The 20,647-nt window shown below is 52.3% G+C and overlaps 1 protein-coding gene and 1 non-coding gene across 2 annotated transcripts; one reads left to right on the forward strand and one right to left on the reverse strand.

Moving 5' to 3' along the window:
• Positions 1-529: 529 nt before the first annotated feature.
• On the forward strand, positions 530-17,702 carry DIPK1C (divergent protein kinase domain 1C). Its single transcript, XM_065935110.1, has 4 exons — positions 530-727; positions 9,985-10,656; positions 13,830-13,994; positions 17,081-17,702. Exons 1-4 carry the CDS (start codon positions 530-532, stop codon positions 17,381-17,383), a joined length of 1,338 nt encoding a protein of 445 aa, XP_065791182.1. The 3' UTR covers positions 17,384-17,702.
• Positions 1,920-1,992, reverse strand: TRNAR-CCU (transfer RNA arginine (anticodon CCU)). Its single transcript has one exon. It is a non-coding gene; the product is annotated as a tRNA-Arg (tRNA).
• Positions 17,703-20,647: the final 2,945 nt, after the last annotated feature.

Consider the following 20,647-nt stretch of genomic DNA (forward strand, 5'->3'; position numbering starts at 1 on the left):
GAACCTCACCCCGGGGAGTGCTCGGAGGAGACCCAAGTAGAGGGGACGGAGGAGTCCAGTAGAGGTAAAAGTGGGTGCAGCCACAGCAATCAGGGACCTAAGAGGTGGGGGAATCCGTAAAAAGAACAGTCGCCCGGAGAAGGGGCCAGCATCTGTCTGAATTACAGTTGTGTGGACAGAGGAGCCGGGAGTCTAAACTCGGGAAAGCCTGAATTCTGCTCAAGAAGGGACCGGTTTTCTTGGGGAAAAGGTGCAAAGAAAAAAAGTGGAAATGGTGGCGGGGTGCGGCGCGCAGAGCAGGGCGCGCGGACACCCCTGGCCCCCCGGGGCTCGGGCCAGCGCGGCTTGTGCCCGCAGGACTCCCCACCCCAACCCACCCCGCTGACGGCCGGGCGCCGGCCGCCCGGCGGCCTCCCCTCCCTCCCCTCGCGCTGCCTCTCCCCCGCACCCCCTCCCCCGCGGTGGAGCCGCGGAGCCCGGAGGCGAGCGTGGGGCGCAGGCGGCGTGGGGCGGGCTCGGCGGGCGGGCCATGGCGCGGGCGGCGGGCGCGCGGGGCCGGCCCGGGCGCTGCGGGCTGGGCGGGCGCTGCGGGCGCCGCGCGCTGTTGGCCTGCGTCGCGTGGACCGCGGGCTGGGTGCTGGCGGCCGCGCTGCTGCTCCGCGCGCACCCGGGCGTCCCCTCCGAGCGCTGCAGCGACGAGAAGAGCCGGCGCATCCTGGCGGCGCTGGTAGGTGCTGTGGCCGCACTGCCCCGCGCCGAGCGCCCCGGGGCCGGGGTGGGGCGCCCTCTGAGGGTCCTGGGAGCCGGGGACTCGGGCGCGGCCGTGGATCCACTGGGAGGGGGTCCGGACACCGGGCGTGGAATGCCCGACGCGTCCCACCCGGTCTCCAGCCCGGGACTCTGTCCGGGAGTCCTCTGAGCGCCTGGGGGGACGTCTTCCCCCATGTCGCCCAACTGGTCCTTTGTCCAAAGATGCTTTTCCTGTCCGACTGTTCTCCCGCCGGCCCCGAGACCCCGCTCCTAAGTAAAGTTTACGGGTCCGCTCCCAGCCTTCTGACTCGGACCGCGGCGCTTGGGTCGGGCGGTGACCACGCCTCGGCCCCTGGGGTCCCGGTTCTCTCTCTCAGCCGCGGTTCTGTGATTCCGACCTGGGCTGCACCTCGCCGAGCCCCCTGCAGACGGCCAGTGGGGCCCCTTCCTCCGCGCGCCGCAGAGCCAAGGCTCTCTCCGGCGCGGTCTGCGGGACCCAAGGCAGAGCGCGGTCCGGCGAGCGGAGCGCGAGGGAGGCGGCTCGACCCCCGTAGACTTCGGTGCTGGGGTCCTGCCTGCCGTCTGCTAAGAGGCGAGGGCGGGCGCGCCCCTTAGACAAGACCCTTAATTAGGGAGAGAAAGAAACGCCCCCGCTGGCGGGCCGCAGAGCTCACCGGCCCGGTTGCGCTCTTGGTTGATTCCAAACGTTGGCTGCTCCTTGGTCTCTCTGGTTGGGAAGATTAAGCGCATTAGGAGACTTGGATAAAACTACGAATCCCTAGAAGGAACGCCAAAAAAGATGAAGGTAACAGGCAACTATTGTTGTATTGATTGATTACTCACTTCCCAGAACAGTAACCTGTTCTGGTGGGAAAAGGGATCTGTTTTCTAAGAAATCTTCAAAACGCACGGGAAGCTTTCAGCCCAGTTGTTTACATATGGGTGAGCCTTTGGGAACTGCAGGATTTGAAAACGTGGCAGCATAAAGGCTTTGAAGTAATTTTTAAAATTTTATTTATGGTTGTTCCAGGTCTTAGTTGCAGCATGCAGGACTGTTTTTCTTTCTTTTAGAAAACAGCAGCAGCTGTATTTCAGGACATAATCACCTGTTATGCAGGATCTTTAGTTGCTTGGCAGGTGAACTCCTAGTTGAGGCTTGTGGGATCTAGTTCCCTGACCAGGGATCAAACCCAGGGCCCCTGCATCAGGAGTGCAGCGTCTTAGCCACTGGACCACCAGGGAAGTCCTGAAGTAAATGGCTTTTTAAAAGTGAAATTGTAAAAACTAAAGAAATGAGGTGAAATGGGCAGGCTGAACCGAATCATTTTCCGTGATTGAGCCTGACGTGTCATCATGAATGGATCATCTCACATTGGTGAGAGGTGAGATACTCACTGATTCCCTCCATCCTACCTATCAATAATCTATCATCTATCAAATTATCTGTTCACCTTTACACTGGCATTCTATCAAGTTTTCTTTAAGTTGCAAGAGCTCATCAGTTTTCTCAGTAACTCATCTAAAAATTCCTTTAACTGGTAAAGATTTTTCCCCCTCCTTTTTGGGGAGACAGATTGACTAATTACAGTAAAAAATTAATAGTCTAGCCAGGATGGAACACTCATTTGCAAAAACAATATAACAGCCTTTTTAGGTTAAAATGAAAAGCAAACACTCTTTTCATTTCTTTATGTTTGGTTAAGTGAGAGAAGGCCTAATGGAAATTAAATAGCCTATTATAACTTTAGTAATTACTAATTGTTAACTTTCCCAGCACTTCGGCTCATAAGTTAAAACCAATTCTGTTTCGAGGCTGAACCAGTATACTTCCCGTGGCAGCCAGATGGATCTTTTTTAGTCCGAAGAGATGCGTAATGAGAGGGTAACAGGTAGGAAGGCCAGAGGGTCCCAAGCGGTAGGAGGAAATAAACTGCAAGTGGCAGATGTTTTTTTCCCTTCTCTGTTGAAGAAATCCATTCTGCCTAACACTAACCTTTTTCTTTTCTCAAACTTTGGGCTGATAATGGCTCAACAAACCGTTATTCATGTCAATTGTTTTAAGGCCAGGAATGACACGCGTTGTGCCATCCTATCTCAAAAATGCACGTTGTGGGAGAGGGGCCTGGTGAAGCTCCTTCAGCTTTGAGGTGTTTCTTTTATCTGATTAAAAGCTCACTAACAGACATAAAATGCCTTGCTAAAAACTAGCAAGGGGCACTCTGTCCACTTCTGATGTCTACAGCGGAAGCTTTCCCTATCTCTGTTGTACTTTAGTAAAACTTGGCTACACAAAAAGCTCCAAGTAGTCAAGCCTCGTCTCTGACCCAGGATTAAACCCTCTCCTCCGGAGGTCATGAACACATGGCTTGCAGCAGCAAGCTCTCATCTCCGCCTCTGAAGGCTGGCAATCTTTCCAGCTGTCAAAAGAACTTGAAGTAGTGTGTCTGTCTGTCTGATTCAAGTTCACCTGCCCTGCTCTCAAATCAGGGGCCTGATTTGAGGGGGGCTCAGCGGGAGGGGCCCCTCTGAGGCTGCTATTCTCAGGGTCCGACTTGCCCTGTCCCCTCTCCACCCTGGGTTTGCTGAGCGGAGCACCGGGACTCCCTCTGGCCCAGGATGCAGGAGTTTGAACAGGACCCTGCCCTCCACCTTGTAGACTCTGCGGGGCCCTGGCTGCCATGCAGAGGCGGGCATTGTGGCACCGTGCTCTCCCAGGACTGAATTGAGCCTCTGTCTCTTGGTTCCCCCAGCCCTTTCAATTCACCCTGCCTGGCTTTTATCCTTCATAATAAACTGGCTGTTATTTTTCTCACGGCCCTCCAGACTCTCATTAGCTTTCACTCTGAGTCCCAGGACACCAAAAGAATGGCTGCAGCTGAGCCAGCGGGAGCCCCCTTTTCTGGGGCGGAGCCAAGGGCCTTGTGAGCCTCTGAGCAGTTCCTGGACCCTCCGACCAGGCAGGTGACGCTGCTGGCCTGCGGCAGGCTGGAGGCTGTGAATGAAGCTGAGGGGCTGAGGCCCCTGGGTGCTTGTGCTCCTGAGCCACACCCCATCCCTGGAGGGGGCCCCCACATGCCACTCTCAAGAGGGAGTTTTGGAAGAGCCAACTGGAGTGCTTCCAGAGCTGATCTCGGGTCCTCCAGCTTTGGAATTTTCTAGGCAGACAGCAGCCCTCCTTTTTACTGCGGCTTTTCAGCACATCGCATAATCAAAACATCTCTGTGAGGTTTCTATAGCCCCGCTTTCCCAGGGAACTGAGTCAGAAGGCTGTGCCGGAGCGTTGGGTCCGGCCATTGGTAGGCCTGGGTTACGGTTCTGCAGGCGGAGCACTTCCTGGGGCGGTGAGGATGTGAGCTGTGGAGCCGCGGATGCTTACAGGGGGCGGGCCCTGCGCTCAGTCCGTTCACAGGTAATATTCCGTCTAATCTCAACCCCTGGGAGCCAAGTGCTTTTATTCCCCCATTTCACAGATGGTGAAATCGAGCCCCAGAGCGGTGAGTAACTTGTCCCGAATCACACAGTGACTGTGCTATGGAGCCAGCACGTGACTCTGATAGTAGAGACAGGGTGACGCCACTGGCTTCCCCAGCGCTGAAAACCCGGAAACAGCTGGGCGTGGGCTTCCCCAGCGGCTCCATGGTAAAGAGTCTGCCTGTAATGCAGGAGAGCTGGGTTTGATCCCTGGGTCGGGAAGATTCCCTGGAGAAGGGAATGGCAACCCACTCCAGTATTCTTGCCTGGAGAATCCCATGCACAGAGGAGCTTGGTGGGTTATAGTCCATGGGGTTGCAGAAGAGATGGACGCTACCTAGAGGCCAAGCAGCAAGAACAACCCTCCCACAGCACGTCACTTTCAAAGCATCTCAGAAAGATTCCCACAGACTCTGTTATTCAGAAGGTTTTATGTCCCTTTCGGCTAGTTAGGTCTTGATGTACTTTCATTTAGTTGCCTGCATGTGGGCTTTCTTTTCAACAGGACTGGCTTATCTGTCTTTGCTCTGATAGAAACCCTGGCCCAGCGGGACTGCGGCATCCAGGGCACTCACCAAGAAAGATCATATCGCAGGGGCTGAGCCTGCTTCCCTGAGCACTCTGGCCATGTCTGTAATGTCTGTTTTCTAAGCTGTCAGGGGTCAAGAAGGGTTGCAGAGTGGCCTGGCTAATTGCGCAGCGTAACCGTTCCATTGGGGAAATCCACTGTGAGAGATGAATGCTACGAACCACATAGGAACTTGATGCTCCTGAAAAACAAGAAAGCAAACACACAAAAGAAAACCCAGCCCTTAGGCGTGACCTCTGAGAACTCTCTCTGTCACCGGTTTCTCAGACTAGAGAGGACAGGTTTTGTTTTTGCCTGAGAACCATGATACAAGCTGGAGAGCTTCTACTATCCACCACCAAAACAACACTTCCCACAAGAACTGGGGCTGTTAGGAGTATGCATTCTCACAGTTGTACACAATCTATAAGAAATATGGGCTTCCCTGGTGGCTCAGATGGTAAAGAATCTGCCTGCAACCTAGGAAACCCAGGTTTGATCCTGGATCAGGAAGATCCCCTGGAGAAGGGAATGGCTACCCTCTCCAGTATTCTTACCTGGAAAATTCCATGAACAGAGGAGCCTGGCAGGCTACAGTCCACAGGGCCACAAAGAGTTGGACACGACTGAGTGACTAAGACTATAAGAAATACAAATTCACTGTTTCATTAATTTAAAAAAAATGCCAGTTAACTACAATGACACTTTATTAACTTGTTTTTTTCCCAGCTTATCTTAAAATCTGATACCTGCAGATTTTGTGTGCATTTGGGTACAGAAGTATACCTGTTCAAGTTGGTTCTTAGGGCCTTCATCTAGTCAGAGGAAAGTGATTTTTTTTATAATGGAGTTAAAGTATATAAAGTACTTCTATTGAGTTAAAAAATTAACTATCTCAGTAGGGCATGCTGCTAAGAAAATAATTTCTCTTGTCTCTAACATGATGATTGTTTTTAGTTAGCCTGTAAAATTGTAATCTGTAAATTTACTGTTTTTTAAGTGCTAAATTCAGTCTTTCTCTGGGTTTAGTAAGCACAGGCACGCATCCTGATCCTACAGACTCGCTGAACACTGGTAACCACATGGGCCACAGAAGAGATGAATCCTACATTCTGCTTCTGAAGAGCAGGGACTGATGTGCCAAAAATACCTCATCATAAAGGAGGAAGACACAGAGTAGCTCTGTGCTACTTCGTGGACACCTTGCTTTAGTGTAGACTCTCTCCTACGACAAATGAGGGAGAAACCCAGTTCATCCCCTCTAGTAGCTGGCGGACCAGGCAGGGTTCTAGGCACCCCGCCCAGCCTCGTCCCTTCCTGATTCAGAGCATCCCCCAGGCATCTGGGAGGCAGGCTTACACCTCAACATGCCGATCTTCAGAAAAACAGCCAAAATTAATGTTCCCCTCCCAAAATCAGTAGCTGTTATCATTGTTCAGCCACTGTGTCACATTCGACTCTCTGCCACCCCATGGACTGCAGCACACCAGGCCTCCCTGTCCATCACCATCTCCCAGAGTTTGCTCAAACTCATGTCCTTTGAGTTGGTGATGCCATCATCACCGGTAGACTACATGCCACATTTCCTGCATCCCTTGTGTGGAATTGCTTTCTAAATGTGCAGGGGTGAATCTCATATAGATTCTATTTGAATTTGATTTCATGGACGTGGTACAGTTTTGTTGAAAACACAGTGCTGTGGGGAGCCAGTGGGGTGGGGATGGCACAGAGACTCGGGGAGGGGGCTTACTGGATGGAACGTGGGGCAGAGTGGGGGCAAGGACTCCCAGCGGCAGGTGAGGCGGCCTCCTGGGCAAGGTGGAGTTGACTCTCGCAGGGGGGAGGCATTTTGTCAGCTGTGGCCTTTTGGCAGGACACAAACTGGCACTTGCTCTAACCTTGCCCTCCACTCCCCTGAACCGTCTGGTCCTCCGAACACACGAGCGACTTTGCACGTCTGGGTCCCTGTGCAGCTGCTTCCCCAAACTCTCCCTCCTCATGCGCTAGGCAGACTTGCAGCTCACCTTTCAACACTGGGCTCAGGTGTGTCCCCCCAGAAAGATGCATCCCCGGTCCCCTGCCTTCTAATGACCAGGGCCAGAAAGGACAGGCGGGAGCTATCACAACACTCATGCAAACTGCCAAGGCTTCTGCACCCGTGACCTTGGTTGACCTTCACAGGTCTCCCATGACACAGCGTCGTCCTCCCACGTTACAGACTTGGAAACGAGCCACACGCCAGCCCCAGGTGCAGGTGGGAGGCAAACCTGCTCTGCCCCAGAGCCGAGCCCGGCCACCTTCCTTTAGCGCTTCACGCTGCTGTCATTTGGGAGTCCTGGAGGCAGTCACCTCGCTGTGATTCCCGAGCCCGGGTCTGTCACCGGATCGTGGCCCAGCTCATACACAGCACTGCTAACTGGAGGGTGGCCAGGGGCGGCCGAAGCAGCTTGCCCATGGCCACTCCCCGCCACAGGTATCTTTCACGGGCAGTGACAATTTTGTTCACGGTTCCAGATGCAGAGAGTGAAGGCCCCAGCGGTCACACCTGAGCTTCCGGGCTTCCACTCGCAGCACCGTGGCTGGGCCAGGCCACGTGTGTCTCCTCCCCCATGTCCTGCCCCACCCCGCCCCCCTGCAGGATTCTGACGGTTAGGACCCACCTCTTCCTGCCCATCTTGGTTCTATCACCCACTTTTCTTTCTTTTTCACAGTTCTGCTCTCTCCCTCATAGAAAAGCACCGTTGATGACACTACAACTTTGATGACACCCTAAAGATGACTATGGGATTGCATTAAACCATTTTGGATCTACTCAAAGGGGATGGGGGCCTTATAAGGCAATCGAGAAGAAAAAAATATTGCCTTTTCTTATCAGGCTTATTACAGAGGTATGAAACTGTAAATACCAAATAAAGTAGGAAAAAGTTGCAATGAGTAACATGAACACCCCATATTATTTCTGTCATTCACGTCTTTCTACTCCTGAGACTCTCCATCCCCACTTTTCATCCCCACTTTGCATGCATTCTCAGTCACTTCAGTTGTGTCCAACTCTTTGTGACCCCATGGACTGTAGCCTATAAGGCTCCTCTGTCCATGGGACTTTCCAGGCAAGAATACTAGAGTGGGTTGCCATGCCCTCCTCCAGGGGGTCTTTCTGACCCAGAGATTGACCCGTGTCTCCTGCATCTTTGGCATCCCAGGCAGATTCTTTACTGCTGAGCCACCGGGTAGCTCCATCCCCACCTTCCAAGATTATCCTAAAAGGGCTCAGAGGAGCTGGAATGGGCGGGTACTTTCCTGCAAGGCACCACAATATGGAAGCGATTCCAAGCAGAGAGAGTCTGCCATTCACAGGGTCTTGATCCTCAGCTGCTCCTTTCAGGACCCCAAACCTGGAAAGAGGGACCAGGATGAAGAGTAAAAGGCAGGCATTTGACCGAAGTTGTGTTACATTAAATTGCAAGATGAACACTGTACTACGAATATTTAGAGCAGTTTCGTGGGTGTTTATGAATACAGCTGCATTACGGCTGTTGGTGTTCCAAAGACAAAAAAACCAGCTCTAGGAAAAGAGGGTGGCGTTGTTCCCAAGCTCCAGGGTCAGGACTCCACCACTTGCACCTTTGAGTCTGGCAAGTGTGACACCCCCACCACCTAATACAGTCTTCGGAGATCTAATGCTGGGCAGAGGAGCATCGGCTTGCAGGAGCGCCCTCAGTAAGGGGTCAGGTCAGATAGCGTGACTTGGGCCTTTTGGACTGTTGTCCAGTTACTGCCTGAAAGGGTCCCTAAAATCCAGATACTTGTTTTAAGAACCAGGAGTATAGTTTTTTAATAAACATTTTGGTCATATGCTTTGAACAGTTCTCTGAGAGTATTTACAAAGATCCATCATCCCTTGGCCAGTGCTCTGCAGCCAGGCCTGTTTTGGAATTCACACTGTTTTGGGTGTTAGATGATATGCAGTATATATATTTATATCTTCTGGTGAACACGAGGATATGCCAGGAATCAAACAGATCCAATTAATTAATAATTTTGCATCAAAGTATATGCAAAGTCACAGGTCAAATACATTCAGACTATAGATAGCCTCATCTTCTAGATGGGGTTTGACACTCCATGAGAGTGAATGAGTCGTGAAAAACTTGTTTTCAGGGTCTTTTGGACTTTGGGATTAATCACATATCCAGGCATTTTTGGAGGCGTATTGTCTGACTTGAAGGATCTGTTTATAATCCACTTGGGTTAATAAAGCCAAGCAGCACAGAACGACCAAGTCTATGTGACCCGCCTTTGCCCATGTGGAAGGAAGATGAGTTGTGGGGAACAGGTGGGCTCAGAAAATATGCTCAACCCCTCATAAAAGTGGGTCCAGAGGTTTAGGTTTCCTGAAAAAGATAAAAAAAAAAGAGAGAGAGAGAACAGTCACACGTCCTCCTTTGAATCAGTCTCACACCAGCTTCTCCAGCTCCTCTACTAGGTCTGAAGGGCAGGGCCTGGATGGACCATCTTCTTAGGAGAGGTGTTTGCAGTGTGGTGGGATTGGGGGTCACCAGTCCCCCTCAGGACAGGAGGGCCTGTGAGCCCCAAAGCTTAGGAGAAACTCCCCTCCTGAGGGCTCCTGAGAGCCTTCCTCACCACCACCAGGAATCCAGCACCACCTGCTTGCAGGATTCACCCCGCGTCACCCTGCTGCCAGGCTCCAGGCCAGTTCTAAGCCCTGCTTCCTGCTGCAGGTGCTGTTGAGCCGTCCCACCTGAAGGGTGGTTCCTGGGGTCACTCTCCAGGGTTGACTGTGCTGTTCTTTGCTGGGGGCTATTAAAAGTTCTCCAGGTGACCCAGCGTGAACCCGAGAACGGGGAACCACTGGCCTGGCTCCGTCCTTCCACTGATGATCCAGGACACCTAGCCGAGAGGCAGATGGCCTTTGCCAGCATCACCCAGCTCCGCAGAAAGGATGGGGCAGGGGCGGGTCAGTGGGGGGCACCTGCTTCCTAAGACCTGGTCCTGGGCCTGATGGAGAAACTAACAAACACGTGAGATTCTATCACAAACCTTTCACTTCATAATTCTTCTCTGCCCAGAGTAGCCCTGTGGTCCGTATGCCCCAGGGTTCTCTCCGGGACTGTCAGGAGCATCCCGGCGCGGGGCCCAGCCTCCGCGGGGTGACGCGTGCCCCTTCCTTCCAGTGCCAGGACTACCGGGGCGGCGCGCTGGGCGGAGACCTGTGCGAGGACCTGTGCGAGGCGGGGAAGCTGCGGTACCGGCGCTGCTTGTACTACGAGCGCGGCAAGAAGGTGCTGCAAGCCGACTGGCGCGGCCGGCCCGTGGTGCTCAAGTCCAAGGAGGAGGCCTTCTCCAGCTTCCCGCCGCTCGGCCTCCTGGACGGGCAGCCCGGGGCTGGCGGTCAGGACTTGCCGGAGGCCGAGCTGCTGGTGCTGGCGGCCGGGGAGGCCCGGAGCGCGCTGGGCCTGGAGCCGGCCGAGGGCGGCCTGGGTCGGCTGGGGCTGGCGCGGCGGGGCCCGCGGCGGCGGGGCCAGCTGGCCAGCCTGTGGGCACTGCTGCAGCAGGAGGAGTTCGTGCTGCTCAGCCTGCTCCGCGGCCGCAGCCCGCACGCCCCGCCCGTGCTGGGCTCCTGCGGCCACTTCTACGCCGTGGAGCACCTGGCGGCCGGCAGCCCCGGCCACCGCGCCCTCTTCCCGCTCGGCCCGGACGGCGGGCGCCGCGGCCAGGCGCGCGCGGTCAGCGGCGTGGCGCTCAGCTTCCTGGACATGGTCCGCCACTTCGACCACGACTTCGCCCACCGCCTGCACCTCTGCGACGTCAAGCCCGAGAACTTCGCCATCCGGAGCGACTTCACGGTGAGGGGAGGCCGGGGGAGGCTCTGGACCTCGCGGGGGGCGGACTTATGTCCGGGGGGGTCCTAGACCAGAGGGAGCTGAAGCCCCCGTCCCCCTCCTCTCCCCCGCCCCCCGGGGAAACCCTGCTGCGTGATGCCGCCTTCTGGCCTGGACAGCTCTGACCCGCCGGACCTTTGCGAGTGGGAATGAGCTCATTTAAAGGAGGAAGGCGCCTGGCATCCCGGGAAGGGAATGGTAAGGCAAGCCGTCACAGCAGAGGCTCAGTGGGTCTTCCTCCACTGCTGCCCTGGTTTCTCCCAGCAGCTTAGCTCCATCCTTCGGGCTAATCCGCTTCAGACGGTGAAGGATCCGCCTACAATGCGGGAGACCCAGGTTCCATCCCTGGGTGGGAAAAATCCCCGGGAGAAGGAAATGGCAACCCACTCCAGTGTTCTCACCTGGGAAATCCCATGGACAGAGGAGCTTGGAGGGCTACAGTCCATGGGGTCACGAAAGAGTCAGAGAGGACTGAGCAACTGCAGTTTCAGGAGATGAGGGAAGGCCGACCTTTGGGGGCTTCGGTACAAAGGTCCAGGGGATGGGGACACCGGTTTCCAGCCGCCCACACTCTATGACCACAGGCCAGGTCTCTAGTTCTTTCTTCTGGAGAGGTTCTAGTCCGTTCCCTTCCCTGGGTAGGACTTCTTCTAGAGGAACAGATGAATCTTTGCTGCTTTACACGAGAAGATTTGCCCCCCGGTGGACACGTCAGCCTCCATGTTGCCTTCGAGTGGCAGGTGAATTTTATGTCCCACTCCAGGCTGTGCAGTTTAGTCACTAAGTCCTGTCTGACTCTTGCAACCTTGTGGACTGTAGTCCACCAGGCTCCTCTGTGCATGGGATTTCCCAGGCAAGAATAGTGGAGTAGGTTGCCATGCTCTCCTCCAGGGCATCTTCCCAAGCCAGGAACCGAACCGGAGTCTCCTGCATTGGCAGGCAGACTCTTCACCGCTGAGCCGCCAGGGACGTCCTGACTCCAGGCAGTGCCGGTGTGCGAAGAATTAACCAAGGCGCAGAAGCAGCAGTAGGACTCAGACCCCAGTGGTGGGATGTGGCCATCTGAGTTTGGAAGCCAAGCCCTCAAGGCAGTTACTGATGCACTCAGTGTGAGAACTAGTGAGCTTGGGGACCAGCAGATGGGCCCCCCTTTGGGCCATGTTGCAGTGTTGCCCAGGTGGATGGGGGCATGTCTCCCAGGTAACCTGTGAGAGTTGATGACCCGCAGTCATTCACTTTTTTCAGGTCTTCCCTTGCAGGTCTTGAGAATTTGTCCAGTGGTTTCAAATGAACTAGGAACCCCTCTTTACTTCTTGTTCTCAAAATGCTGCCAGAAAGCATGCTTTTCAAACAGATTTCCTACTCTAGAGGCACAGTCTTAAGTAGAGAAGGAGATAATTCTCACCAGTCCTTTCCTGTCTGATGCTAGGATGGAGTCTGATGATGATGCAAGTTAGGAAATTTTGTGCAGGAAGAACTTTACAATTCATTCTGATGTGATCTAAGAAGCCTCGTGCAGGTTTTTCTGCTCATTTTGTTACTGTTCTTATTGTAGGTGCCTAGAGTTATGCTTCCAGTAGCTATAATCCATTCTGTGGACTACACTAAAAATTAAAAAATAAATCTGGCTCTTGTTGGGAGATGAGAAGGGAACAATCAGAGCTGAAAGGTCCTGGAGGAAGCTGGAGAGACGACCAGGGATTATCAAAAGAAGAGAAGGGTCTCACAGCTCCAAAAATAAATTATGAAAGACAATAGACTCATTATTGGTAAAGAATCTGCCTGCAATGCAGGACACCTGGGTTCAGTCCCTGGGTCAGGCAGATCTCCTGGAGAAGGAAGTGACATCCCACTCTAGTACTCTTGCCTGGAGACTTCCATGGACAGAGGAGCCTAGAGGGATGCAGTCCATGAGGTTGCAGAGTTGGACACGACTTAGTGAATAAACCACCACTGATGTATTTTTAGTGTGTTAACCAGGATAAATAATGAAATGAGCTATTCTTTTGGCTAAATAGAGATAGAGAAAATCAATTAAAATGATAATTTCTGTTTGCAGTCCCTGAATTAGTAATTAGGCAAAGCTCTCAAATAGGGAAAAGTTCCCTGTTCATTTTCCCCCTTATTCTCCACATATCTTGAAATAAATTATTTTCCCTCCTGTGTTTTACTGAATAGTCCCCACAAAACTTTACTGCCTTCTGGCATCAATCTTGAAGGAAGAAGAGAAACAACAAGCTGGGAATGCACCTCCTGACTTTGCATAGATTTGAGGAGAAAATGAACCCTTTTTTGAGATGCTACCAAAGGGAAAAAGCTGGTGTGTTGAGGCTGACCTGTGAAGGCTTGTGAAATGCCACAGACTCCATCAAACTCATCCAGTCTTCTAATAGCTTTTTAATACCTTGAAGCTATACATTACCTGATTTGGGCAGAGTCCAGGTTTTCTCAGGTTTGAGCTCATCTTTTTTTTTTTTTTCCCCTAATTCAGGTGGTGGAGGAAAATCTGCATAATTTAGATGCTCTTCTTTTTTTCTGGTTTTGAAGCCTGTTTGGGTTGAAGCCAGGAAGATAAATCTGAAATTCCAGGGGGTCATCACATTTTCATGCTGATAGTGGGACTTAGTTTTTGATGCTGTTGCATCTGGGTCCATAAGTATTGATCCTAATTCGACAACTTTGGCCCTGCCACTTGCCCCTGGCAGTTGGAAACCAGTCAGTTCAAAGAACAGACTGTAAATAGACGAGGTATACGTTGCCCACCTCATTCTCCCCATCACACCCTCGCCCTGCCCCTTGAATGTAGTTTTCTTTTGTTGCTTATATTCATAGGAATAAATGACCTGTGTCTCATAGCTTTTTTATTCCTAGCCTTGGATGTCAGAAGCCAAGTGGTAAAGCAGTGGAGGGGGTGTCAATTCATTTGTAAGAGTTTCAGAGATTCACCGTTAAAACCTGAGAAAATGTTCAATGGTGAAGAGCGATCCTGGTTGCATGTTCCCGACCCCCAGTGACCAGAGCGGTCCTCTTGCAGTTAAAGCCGTGCAGCCCGGTCTGTGGCCCGGCCCGGCCCTCCTCGCCGCGGCCAGAGTCCTGTGCCCCGTCCTCCTGAGAGCCGCGTGCTGTTTCTATCGCAGGTGGTGGCTATTGATGTGGACATGGCTTTTTTCGAACCTAAAATGAGGGAAATTCTCGAGCAAAACTGCACGAGGGATGAAGACTGCAATTTCTTTGATTGTTTTTCGAAGTGTGATCTGAGAGTGCACAGGTGCGGGGCCCAGAGAGCCAACAGCAACCTGCAGGTGAGCGGGCCGTCCTCTCCGGGGGCCTGTCCTCTCTGGGGGATCCTGTCCTCTCTGGGGGGACCCTGTCCTCTCTGGGGGATCCTGTCCTCTCTGGGAGGCCCTGTCCTCTCTGGGACCCTGTCCTCTCTGGGACCTTGTCCTCTCTGGGGGATCCTGTCCTCTCTGGGGGGACCCTATCCTCTCTGGGGGCCTGTCCTCTCCGGGGGATCCTGTCCTCTCTGGAGGAGTGAACCCTGTCATCTGTGGAGGGGGCCCTGTCCTCTCTGGGGGAGTGAACCCTGTCTTCTGTGGGGGGAGCCCTGTGCTCTGTGGGGAGCCCTGTCCTCTCCGAGGGAGGGCCCTTGTCTCCTTGGGCCCTCTGCCCCCTCACCATGGCTCCTGCTGACGCACCTGGATGCCGTCACCCTCTCCCCACCACGAGGGCTCTGCCCACCCAGTGAGGGCAGGGATTGGGGTGGGGATCGTTCATTCTTTGTCTACCGGGAGGAGGGGCTGTGGGCCAAGTGACCCCAGGGGGCTAATGGATGGTGCTCCCATCAAGGCCATTACTGGGTCCCCCACAAGCATGGGGGTGTCTGTTCTCTGTAGGCCCAATTTCTATATCTACACACACACACACACACACACACACGCACACACAATGAGCACTTTTTTAGATCAAACTAAATTCCGGATGGCTCAAATACTTACACCTAGAAAATGAGATCCTAAATATTCCAGAAAAAACTAGGAGAATTGAAGATACCCTAGAGTCTGGAAGGCCTTTCGAAGCACAGAACAAAGATCAGAGGCTATAAGAGGAAAAACTGACACATTTAACCATCTTAAAAAATCTCTTTGGCAAAAGCAAAACAAAATTACAAAAAATTTGAATATATTTAAAAATGAGAAAACTGGCAAACTGTCTGCAGCTGCTCTCACAGATGAGGCTAGAGGACAGAGGTGGCCTTTACCCCCAACTGCTGAGATTCAGTGTCCCCCAGGATCATCCTTGGCCCACCAGACATTCTCCACTGTGGTTACTCCACATCCCAGGATCAGTCTAGTGACTGGTCAGAGGGGGCAGGGGGAGATGCAAAACCCAGCCCCCTTGACCTCTATAAGGAACAGCTCTATAGGATATCCCACCACCAGAAGTTCACCTTCTCCCTCAGTTCCATGGAAAGATGTTTCCTGAGAACACCCCTCAATAAACTCCTGCATGCAAACCTCCGTCTTACAGTCTGCTCCGAAGGAAACCAACCTAAACAAGGGGCCAGTGTCCTTAATATATAATGAGCATTTACAAATCAATGTGAAAAGTCCAACAACCTAACAGAAGTGTGGGCAAAGTCTATCAATTTGACCGGTCACTGGAAAGGAAGAACAGATACTTTCAACCTGACTGATCAGAAGAGTGAGACAAATCAGATCATTTTTCAATGGACAAAAATGAAAGTCAACACACATTGTTGGGGGCGTTCTTCATGTACATTGCTGAGAGAGTGTAACTTGGTACACCTTTTATGGGGTCAATCTGGTAATATCTATCAGAACAAAAATGTGCATACCCTCTGTCCCAGAAATTTCATTTCCAGAAGTTTAGTCATGTTCAAAATGAAAATGACGTATCTGTAAGATAGGCATTTTTCATAATAGCAAAAGTTAGTGAGCAACCTAAATTTCCATCAGTAGAGAACAAGCTAAATAAATTATGATATGCATTTGAGGTACAGTCATTAAAACAAATGGAATAGCTTTATAGTGATTTGGAAGGTCTTTCTGATATTTGGTTAAATGAAAGCTATAGAACAGTGTGTGTAATATACTCCCATCCATGTTAAGTAAAAGAAAAAGGAAATGCATGAAAAAATAACTCTCCAGAAGGACATTCAAGGAAGTGGGTGCCTCTCAGAGCTAAGAGCTGAGTGTCTGGTTTTTAGGAGTTGGATGGAGCTTAAGATTAAAGCCTATTTGGGGGGACATTTTCAATGTTTGCACCTGAAAATGCATTATCAATTCAAAAGAGAAATAAGATCATTTGTTTTTAAATAGAATCCTCATCCTTGCAGAGATTAGGAAATGCAAGTCAAAATTATTTGTCTCCCATGAAACAATAGATCTATAAAATTGAGGCATTTGTTAAATGAGTCCGATATAAAGTGTGGTGTAGAAAAATAGAGCAGAATATTAATTATGTATGAATTGTACTCCATCCAACAGTGAGAAAATCAGGAAGGCTGTAAAACAGCAGAACAGAATGCTTAAATTGAGAATTTAAAGAGATCTTCAGCCCCGTAAATTTCATACCCAAGGAGAATTAAAGACTGTGAGAGAGAGGCTTCATTTTTACTTCTCCTAAAATAAAGCATCTTAAAGGCTCCTTGGGCTTCCTGGGTTGGGACGATCCCCTAGAGAAGGAATAGGCTACCCACTCCAGTATTCGTGGGCTTCCTAGTGGCTCAGATGGTAAAGAATCTGCTTACAATGTGGGAAACCTGGGTCTGATCCCTGGGCTGGGAAGATCCCCTGGAAGAAGGCATGGCAACCTACTTCAGTATTCTTGCCTGCAGAATCCCACGGACTGAGGAGCCTGACAGGCTACAGCCCAAGGGGTGGAAAAGAGTCCGGACATGACCGAGTGACTGAGCACAGCACAGCACACGAAGGCTCCTTAAAAGAAGGAGCCTCCCCTTCCAATATACCTTTTTCTCAGGGAGCCGGAAAGTGCTATCACATTCACATACCCCGTGCCACCAGCGTGTCCCGTGGCCTTGGGGACCACCTGCCAGGTGGTGATGACTGTCACTGTGACCAACCTTGAATGAAAAAGCGAGGCCTGTGATTGCAGGGCTGGCAGCCTAGGGCCACCTGGGGCCTACTCCTTACACGGCGGTTCCCGGCTGTGACTTCCTGCTGCAAGCTCCTCCATAGTCTCTGAGCATCACCTGGAGCTTCCCCCTCGACATCTCTGCCCCTGCGAGGCAGCCTTCTAGTCTCCAGTGTTGCTGAGCGGGTGGGGTTCTGGGAGAGGTCCCTGGGGAGGGACAGGCGCTGGAGGCAACACCCCCATGCCCTGAGCTGACCGTCCTCCTCGCCCCCAGGTGGTCTGCGACAAGATCTTCCGCCACTGGTTCTCCTCACCCCGTGGCAGCTCCGCGATGTCGGGCCCGCTGCGGGGACAGCTGCGGGCAGCGGTGCAGGAGTGCGCGGCCCCCAGCGCCCAGGGTGCGCCCCGCATGCTCGGGAGGCTGCGAAGCCTGCTCCAGGCCGCGCTGCGGGAGCTGCAGGACGGCGAGGAGCTGCACCCCTGGGCGAGGAGCCATCCGCGCAGGGACACTCACCGTGGGACCCCGGGCACGGCCCAGAAGGCCCCAGTCGGCCTCGACCATCACCCCCTTGAGTGACACGAGGGACGGGTCTGGCGCCAGGGTCTCCCCTGTGCGGGAGCAGGAGTGTCCACGGGGCCCTGCAGACTCCCAGCGCAACAGTGTGCACAGGGGTGTGCGCATGCATGTGCACAAGGGTGTGCAAGTGTGCACGAGCACATGCCCGTGAGAGCTGTGCAGGTGTGTGGACGTGTGTGAGCAGGTGAGTGCCTGGGGCGTGTGCTCCTCCGGGCGGGGAAGGCGTTGTCTCTGGTGGGTCCTGGAGCCTTGGGCCTCCCGAGCAGAGTCACCTTTGTTTTGGAATTGAAAACATTAAAAAACACAAGTCTGGGAGCTGTAGTCTCTACTCTGAGCGTGTGGAAGCACAGTTTATTGTACTTTTCATTGTGAGAAATGCATGGCTTTCCTGGATTGTAAAATCGGGAGCACCTCTTATCTCAGTCCGTCCTCCCTCAGAGCAGGGCCTGCAGGCTTGGTGTGCTTGGGGGCGGGAGGGCCAGGTGGTGGGTGCACGCCGTTTCTGCCGCTCCAGTGGAGACCAGGCCGCAGACCTAACATCCGGCATCTGTGGGCAGAATTGCTTCTGGTGGGCTCCCGACCACTGTGCTCTGCTGCAAGAGACCAAATGGGAGGAACCGCATGCCAGTCTCTCCCTGGTCGGGCAGCTGAAGCCAGGCCAGACGTCTGTCCATCCTGGGGAGACATAGTTCTGCTCCACGTATGGGGATCGTGAGAGCTCAGCAAACAACCACAGGCCACCCTGAAGATTGATCCAGAAAGACGCCAAGAGAGGATAAGGGATTCTGTTGAAGATTTACAAATAGAAGACTAATTAATTTGAAGTTTTAAAAAAGATCATTGTTGTTTAGTCGCTAAGTCGTGTCGACTCTTCTGTGACCCTGTGGACTGTAACCAGCCAGGCTTCTCTGTCCATGGGATTTTCCAGGCGAGAATACTGGAGCGGGTAGCCAGGGGATCTTCCCGACCCAGGGATCAAACCCGTGTCTCCTGCATTGACAGGTGGATTCTTTACCACTGACCCACCAGGGAAGCCCCATACTCCCATAAAGGTGTTTTGGAAAAAGAAACTAAGTTGGAATATTTGGGCTGACTTGACTTCTTTGTGGGCTTCCCAGTGTCGCTAGAGGTAAAGAATCTGCCTGCTAATGCAGGAGACATAAGAGATGCAGATTGGATCCCTGGGTCGGGGAGGTTCCCTGGAGGAGGGCATGGCAGTCCACTCCGGTATTCTTGCCTGGAGAATCCCATGGACAGAGGGATTATGGGCTGCCATCCATGGGGTCACAACAGAGGCAGAAACTGAGTGGATTGGCACGGACAGCTGCTTTGCCCTTTGTTCTCTCCAGCAGAGACTGGAGAGGAGAAGAATGGTATGCACCATCCTTATCAAGCAAGCGTCAGGACAGATGGTCAATCCCAATTTTAAGTACACAAGTAAAACCTTTACTGAATCATTTATGAAAAGTGAAAGTGGCTCAGTCGTGTCCGACTCTTTGTGACCCCATGGACTTCTCCAGGCCAGAATACTGGAGTGGGTAGCCTTTCCCTTCTCCAGGGGATCTTCCCAGCCCAAGAATCGAACCAGGGTCTCCTGCATTGCAGGCAGATTCTTTACCAGCTGAGCCATTAGGGAAGCCCCCATTTATGGAAAGGGATATACTTACTGGAAATTACAGCTGCCTTGGTGACTGCCAGGTGGTTGGTCAGCACATTTCTGGAGAACAAGGAAACACAGCACATTCAGAGAACTTTCTGGAGAAAAGCACCTTGAGAAACACTCCGCTCTTTATTTTTATGTTGTTCCAAAGCAGCTTGTCATCTGGATAGGTTTTCACAAGAAGGGTGAATTTTCTCTTAACCACTTACATTATTTTCTGTCTTTGGTCCCAGTTTTATTTTACTGCTGTATGTCAGAACATACAGATTGACCTGGCGTTTGAATAATAGTAAGTATGCGCTTATTGAAAGGCTCCTGAACTTGGAGCCAGAAGCCTGGGGCTAAGGTTCTGGTTCTCAAGCTAACTAATTGTGTAACTTTAGATGAGGCAATTGCCTCTGCTTCAGTTTTCTCACCTGCAAAATGTGATGTAAATGTTCCTTGGGAATCAAACGAGCTGAGTAGTCCAGAGAATTAATGCGCAGATGCAAACGTTCCCCTCTAAAATATGTGTGTATTAATCCACTTAGCCATTTAAGTCAATCCCCTTCTGGCCCATGTTACTGAAGGGGGCTCTTCAAAGAGCAAGGACACAGCAGAAGAGGGAGGGGGCCGGTGGGGTCTCTGGAATGGCCCTGGGTGGGGCTGGCTGGAGCAGAGCTGGGAAAGGCTCATGAATATTCCATGATCGGCACAGAAAACTTTTCTACTTATCACTAATTTTTGAACTCCCCAAAGTCAGGTTTTCTCTCATCTTTTCATTTTAGAACTGTAGAACCCTTTCTCTTGTGTCAAGAGTAAGGCTTGGCTCATAGAAGATATGCTGAAAAGTGCAGTGGTTCCAAGTATGAGTCAATCTTTATTAAAACTTCTACAAAAGGCACTTGTACTGTAGCTAACAGGGCTTCCCAGGTGGCTCCGAGGTAAAGAATCCACCTGCAAAGCAGGAGACACAAGTTCAGTCCTTGGGTCGGGGAGATCCCATGGAGGAGGGCACGGCAACCCACTCCAGTATTCTTGCCTGGAGAACCCGCATGGACAGAGGAGCCTGGTGGGCTACCGTCCATGGGATCCCAGAGAGCTGGAGACAACTGAGCCCTAAGCAACAACAAAAAGCTGTAGCTGATGTGGAGAACTGACCCTGATAATCCTGGAGGGAATTGGTCCAAATGCTACTCGGACCCAGTCAGGCACAAAGCGGGGGTCTCAGTCACAAACGGAGCTGGCAGAGACATTGGAAGCGTTGCCATCATGGCAGCTCCCTATGAATAAGACTGGTTGACAGAAAACGGTGGAGCAGGGGTCCTCCGTGGGTCGTCCCAGAAGCATCTGGAAGCACCTTTGAAGTGGGAAGGTCCCAGGTGTGGAGCCAGAGTCTCTGGGGCTGAGACTGCACTCCAAGATCTGGAGGACAGCATCTGCGTCTGCACTAGGGAAGGCCTCTAACCGCCTGGCTCCCAGGGCCTTGGCTGGGGTGTGAGGCCTCCAGCTGGTGTTTGCTCAAGCAAGCTCCTCTGAGCTGCAGGGCATAGAGTCGGTTTGTCCATAAAGGATCATCTTTACGTAAGAATGGCTGCCCGAGCGATTCTGCATAGTAGAAATGG

Source organism: Muntiacus reevesi, chromosome 4 (assembly GCF_963930625.1).
Source record: "Muntiacus reevesi chromosome 4, mMunRee1.1, whole genome shotgun sequence".
Lineage (NCBI taxonomy): Eukaryota > Metazoa > Chordata > Mammalia > Artiodactyla > Cervidae > Muntiacus > Muntiacus reevesi.